Source organism: Chelonia mydas, chromosome 17 (assembly GCF_015237465.2).
Source record: "Chelonia mydas isolate rCheMyd1 chromosome 17, rCheMyd1.pri.v2, whole genome shotgun sequence".
In the NCBI taxonomy this organism is placed as follows: Eukaryota; Metazoa; Chordata; order Testudines; family Cheloniidae; genus Chelonia; species Chelonia mydas.
The window spans coordinates 1,128,080-1,134,011 of record NC_051257.2 but is presented as its reverse complement, the minus strand read 5'-3'; the positions used below and the strand labels follow the sequence as shown (position 1 = coordinate 1,134,011).

Below are 5,932 nucleotides of genomic sequence, written 5' to 3'. Positions count from 1 at the left end.
CTGTCCCTGCACCAGGAACTGACCAGGGCACAGGAGGGGCTGGCCGTGCCCGGGCTATGGTGCAGGCCGTGCTTCCACTGCCACGTGTGAGCAGGGCAGCGCCAGCCATTGGTGCTGCAGACTGAGACCAGTCCCATCTGCGCCCCTCCTCCCCCCATGGGCTGGAGTTAGCGTTTCCGTCCCAGTTCACAGGGCCCTGGGGGAGGCCACTCCAGTGTCATACTCTGCCGCTAGCCATGGATGGCACAGTGGGGTCTGCTCCCGCCTGCACTGCTCCCTGCAGCTGGCAGCCTGGCAAGGGGAGCACTTGCTATTTCTTCCCCTGGGAAATCCATTCCCCAAACAATCCAGCAGCTGCAGGTCATGCGGCTCCCTGTGAGGCCAAGGCAATTCCATGCTTAACAGTGCAGGTGCAGATGGGTCGACGGCCTTCAGGGCAGCCAACCCACCGCTGACACCACCACACCACAGAGGAGCCCATGGGCAGCTGCATGCAGCCGCTCAGGCATTGATAGCCTCTCAGGCTGGTGCCACTGGCCATTTGCCAGGCTGGGAGGTTGACAGCCACTTTCCCCAGGGCACCCTGCCCTGTGGGCTGCCAGCCTGGGCAGGATTTCCCACAGAGAAGCCTGGACCACGAGTGCAGAGGGGCTGGCCTGGAGCGTGGCCCTGGGCAGACGCTGACGGGTGGACCCATACAGAAAGGCGACAGGGGAATATCCTGTGTGGGGAACTGGGGCCAGCCCTGCCAGCACCCCGCAAGGAACTAGATGCCACCTGGTGGGTGCCATCAAGAAACCAGTGAGGAACCAAAGGGCCGTCCCAGAGCAAAGGGAGGCTGGCAGTCGGGATTTGGGTTGGTCCTCAGCATTCAGGGCGTGTCTCCACAGCCAACCTTGCTCTGCCTGGGGCCACATATTGCTGTGAGACCCCTCCCGCCCCCCTGGCGCAGCTTAGCCTTATAAACTCCAAACCTGGAATCAGCAACCCCCCAGGTCTCCACGGGGAAGGCGGGGCCACGGGTAGTTACCCCTGGGCTCCGCCGGAAGGGAGGCGCTGCTGCTGGGTGCCTGGGCCCTCCCTTCCTCAGCTCCTGGCCACCCCTGGTCATCCCCCCCGGCAGGGGCAGGGCCTGGCTCTGGCTGCTCACCCCGCTGGAGGAAGGGAATGCACCAGTGCAAAGCGGCCTGAGCCCCCGTGCCCTGGGGGCCGAGGGCTGGGAGACAGCAGGGCAAGGGGCAGCCCAGGGCACTCGGCCTGGCTAAAGCAGCCCCAACCTAGGGAGCCGCAGGACAGCCCCGTCCCTGGGGGTGGGCAGAGACAGGGCTGGGCTGGGCTGGGCTCGCTGGAGCATGTGGCTGGGCTGGGGGGCCTGGGGATGGGGGGCTTGGCTGGGATCCCCCCGACGGGCGCGGCTGGGCTGGGGCGGGCAGCCCGCGGGTGTCAGACGGCGGCGGGATCAAAGCCCTGGGCGGTCCCAGACCCCTGGGAGCTGCTGGCCGGGGAGGGGGAGCGGAGCAGGGGATAAAAGGCCCGGGGAGCCGCCGGGCGGCCGCGCTGAGCCGCAGCCCCCGGCAGGAGAATGAGCGGGGCGGGACCCGCACCCGGCCCGCGCCGCTTCCTCAGCCCGCGACTCTTCTTCCCCGACGGAGACTCCAGCCGCTGCCCGCCGCCCGCCCGGGGCAGCCCCCTGGCCCGCCGGCCCGAGCCCCGAGCAGGTCGGTGCGGAGAGCGGGGGCGCCGGGGCAGCCTGGGGCGGGGGGTCCCGGGGGCGCGGGCCGGGGCTGCCGGGGAGGCTCCCGGGGGCCGGGGCTGCGAGCGGCGCTGCGGGCTGAGCTCTCCCCGTCTCCCCTGCCGCAGGGAGCCGCCCGGAGCCGGAGCGGGGCGCGGGGGGCTGCCCGGCGGGGCCCCGGCGGAGGAAGCGAACCACGTTCAGCCGGGGGCAGCTGTGCGAGCTGGAGCGGGTGTTCGCCGCGCTGCCCTACCCCGACATCGGCACCCGCGAGCGCCTGGCCGAGCGCACCCAGCTGCCCGAGGCCAAGATCCAGGTGAGCCGGGGCGGGGCGGGGGAGCCCTTGGTGCCCCGCCGTGTCCCGCGGGCGGGGACGTCGCGGGGCGCCGCCGCGGGGCTGCGGTGGGCGGCAGCGGGGCTCTGCGGCCCGGGGCAGGGGAGTCCCTCACAGCCCTTCTCTCCCCAGGTCTGGTTCCAGAACCGCCGCGCACGGAGGATCAAGAGCGGGAAGCTGGAGCGGCCGAGCTGCGGGGGGGCTCTGGCCAGTAAACCGCCCCCCTCCTGCCCCCCACCGCCGCAGGGCAGCTCCCTCCTGCCCCAGTGCCCAGGGGCCAGAAGCCAACAGGTGCCCGAGCCCCGCCTGCGGGACAGCTCCCCCCAGAGGTGCCCGGGCCCAGCGCTGCCCAGCCTGGGCTCTGCCTTCCAGGGCCAGCTCCTGTGGGAGGACAGCTGCCAGCCCCGCTGCGGCCAGGGGGGAGCCCAGTGGTCACTGGCCAGCCCCAGCCAGGCGGGGGTGCAGGGAGCAGAGCCCAGGGCTGGTGAGGGGCTCCCCTACTGGGACATGTTCCCTGCACAGACCTCCCTAGGGTACATCTCAGACCTCATCTACAACGCGGCCATCGTCACCAACCTGGGCGAGCCCTAGGCGTGGGCCCGGCCGAGGCGGGTGCTGCAGGGGGCAACCATCAGGCCTGGCACCTTGAGCTCCTCTGAAGTTTGGTACTGAGCAGCTGGCACCAGGCACTGCTGGGCTCTGTGCTGGGCATTTGGACCTGCGGTGCCAGCTGGAAACTGCTGCCCATGGCCATGGGGGCAAACCCAGCTAGCGAGGCCAGGCTGCCATGGGAGGAGCAGCTGCCAACCTGGAAACGGCCCTTAGCTGTGTCAGCTCCCTGCTGCTAGGCTCCCAACCCCCACTCCATCTAACCACTAGCCTGAATGGCAGCTGGGCCCTGGAGTCTCTGGGTTGCCACAGGACATGGAGGGTTAAGTGTCTGAACCCCTGCGGTGGTACCTGGCTGAATTAATCTGGAGGGAGGCTCTGCTCCCAGGGTGTGCAGCGGGGTGACCTCTGGCTCTTGGCTTTCTTGGGTGTGTGCTTCCAAAGCAATTCCGTAACAATAATAAATGGGTGGCCATGCCCCCTCCCCAGCTTAGCACTGTAATTTTCATTAGATCGGAAGTATTATTGCACTGACTCCTTAAGATCTTTGCAATACCATCCAATATCCTAAATGCAGGTCTGTGCAGCGGGCTGGCAAAGTGGGGCTGCAGCCCGGTCCTGCATATCACAATCAGTGGTAATACCAACTAATCTTTCAAAAAAATACCTTAATCTCAGGCTGTATTTGCAAATGATTGTGGCCGGGCCCCCCCACGGAATTTATCTACATTACCTAATCCCGGCACCATGTAACATTTCCAGGTTACAAAATAGATTTGCACATATCAGAAATATTAAAGCGTGTTTTTAGAAGGGGCTTAGCAGACATCAGAACATTAATCAACATTGTTAGCTCCTGGCGTGCTGCCCACCTGCTAGCCCCTCCCTGGCCAAGCTGGGCCTCCGGGAGCTGCAGTGGAGGGGGAGGGCTCCCAGCACTGAGGAAACGGTGTCAAGGCTCAGGCCTGCCCCAGTGGGGCAGGTGCTAGTTCCCCATGCTCAGCAGTAAATCCAGCCAGCTGTGTGCGGAGCGGCCTGACGGGCAGGGTTCCCTTCCAGCCCCCGTCGCTGCAGCCCTGGCAGCAGTAGACCTTCCCTGCATGGGGGCTTGTGCCTGGGAGCCCCCTTCTCTTTGCCTGCCAGTAACTGCAGAGGGGAGCTTGGGGGAGGGGTCACCGGAATCTCTCTTTGCTGCCAGCGATCACTGCAGGGCCCTGCTGTGTCCGATCCCTGGGCACAGCGGCGGCTGTTTCTGCCCATGGCTGCTGGCTTGCTCGGTGGCTAGGATTCTGCCCAGAGGAAGGGGATTCTGGGACAGGTTTTCAGCAGCTGGGTCCAGGCCTGAAAATTATCTACCCCAAACCCATCCCCCAGAGGGAGGCTGCTGGTCCGGTTAGAAAGGTGATGCAGAGGGGAATGTGGCACGGCCAGCCCCCACCCTCGCAACAGGCTAGTAGGGTTGGGCCTATGTGCCGGTTGAATTGCTGAGCCCCAAAGACAAGTATTCGAAAGCCACGAATCAGCCCCCCCCCCCCCCAAAGTCCCAAGATTGGCCTAAAAATCCTGACAGTTATCAAAATAAGGGAGGGTGGGAGGGGTGTCGTCTTTGCTGTCGGGTTTCTGAGTCTTTGGGGAGCACTTGGGCCACATTTTCAAGCTTTGCACCCATGAGGGCCAGACACTCCACTTCGCTTTGTTTTAAATGAAAGCCAAGATTCTCCCTAATCACCAGATTCCAGGAGCTGGGGCCCTTACATGGAACAGTCAATATTGCAAGCTGCTCTGCCAGACAACAGTACAGTAGTTGTGTCTCTCCTGCAGCAGTGGGTGGCATCACTGGTCTCTGGTGCAAATCAGGAAGCTGTATTTCTTACTGGGCTCAAGGTGTTTGTGGTGCTGGGGACACCCAGAACCCTGGACTCACAGCTTGGCCGCTGAGGGCTAGGTCCTGCACTGTTGAAGTTGATGGGAATAACCCTGTGCCCTAAGAGAACGAGGAAGCGATTTCCAGGTATTCTTGTCTACACTGAACATCTCCGGCACTGTGTTTGCACTATGTTGGGATCTTACAGGGGTTTCACGTCCCAGCTGCTTCGCAAGTCACCTTTCAAAAGCTTAGTTTGTAATTTCAAAGCCCATCACGTCCTCTGGCACAGGACCCAACCCTTAGGAATGGACTGACTTGGTACCTGTCCCCACCAAGTCACACTACTGAGGCCACTGTCCAGTCGTGAAAAGAAAGGAAGACTTGTGGCACCTTAGAGACTAACCAATTTATTTGAGCATGAGCTTTCGTGAGCTACAGCTCACTTCATCGGATGCATACTGTAGCTCACAAAAGCTCATGCTCAAATAAATTGGTTAGTCTCTAAGGTGCAACAAGTCCTCCTTTCTTTTTGCGAATACAGACTAACACGGCTGTTACTCTGAAACCTGTCCAGTCGTGGTGGCTTTCAAACATGTGGGTCTGGGAAGTCACAGCGTGAGGAAGGGAACTGCCTGCAGAGCTGCACTTACTCTTCTAGGTGCTTTTTCAAAGCCAGGGGAATAAACCCCCAAAGATTCACCTGAAATAGAGGCCTCGTCCCCACATGCAACAGTGTCTGTGGAGGGGGAACAGGGCTTAGAGGGGTCAGAGTTCAGCGTGCTCCTGGGACTTGTTCTTTGCCAAACACCAAGGGATGCTGGGACTTGCAGTCCAGTGAACATGGGACCTGCAAGCTCTAACAACGCGTGCTGGGTACAAGAAGGCCCATTTTCCTGAAGCTGGAACCGGTCAGGGAGGTGGTTAGGATTTGCTGGTATGTTCTCTGCCAAGGTGGTGACCAGGGCAGGGCAGGTTAGGCTCAGCTCGCCTCTTCTCTCTCCCAGGGGAAGGGGCTCAAGGAGTCTAGACAGGGCTGGGCAAGGGCCATTGTGGAGCCAGCCTTGCATAAAGAGTGGTGAATTACTGGGGTGGTTCGTCCCGCCCCTGCGAAGGGGCTGTAGCTCAGGGAGTTTGTTTTTTCTCCTTGTGGATTGTCTCAGCTTACCCTGGGACGGGGGAGAATTGGGTTCAGCAGGAGAGCTAAACCGCTCCACCAGTGGAGAAACTGGGCACCAGCTGCATCTGATGCTAACAAGGTAAGTGCACCTCTGCAGTGGGACAGATGTAAGCAGGAGGACGTCTCACCCTGAAGGCAGGTTTTACTTACGGTGGACTTAGGCAAAGAGGGAGCGAGAAGCTGGGTGAATCTTACCAAGAGGGAGTCAAACTC

At 62.0% G+C, this 5,932-nt stretch overlaps 1 protein-coding gene across 1 annotated transcript; it reads left to right on the top strand.

Annotated features, from left to right (window-relative positions):
• Window positions 1–1,415: 1,415 nt before the first annotated feature.
• SEBOX (SEBOX homeobox) lies at window positions 1,416–3,499 on the top strand. Its single transcript, XM_037880847.2, has 3 exons — window positions 1,416–1,718; window positions 1,861–2,048; window positions 2,199–3,499. Exons 1-3 carry the CDS (start codon window positions 1,583–1,585, stop codon window positions 2,655–2,657), a joined length of 783 nt encoding a protein of 260 aa, XP_037736775.1. The 5' UTR covers window positions 1,416–1,582; the 3' UTR covers window positions 2,658–3,499.
• Window positions 3,500–5,932: the final 2,433 nt, after the last annotated feature.

What these genes read in the sequence shown, in the direction of transcription:
- SEBOX (XM_037880847.2), top strand. Translation starts at nt 1,583, where the DNA reads ATGAGCGGGGCGGGACCCGCACCCGGCCCGCGCCGCTTCCTCAGCCCG. An exon ending in CCGGCCCGAGCCCCGAGCAG is followed by an intron (nt 1,719 to 1,860) that starts GTCGGTGCGGAG and finishes CCCCTGCCGCAG; the next exon opens with GGAGCCGCCCGGAGCCGGAG. An exon ending in TGCCCGAGGCCAAGATCCAG is followed by an intron (nt 2,049 to 2,198) that starts GTGAGCCGGGGC and finishes TTCTCTCCCCAG; the next exon opens with GTCTGGTTCCAGAACCGCCG.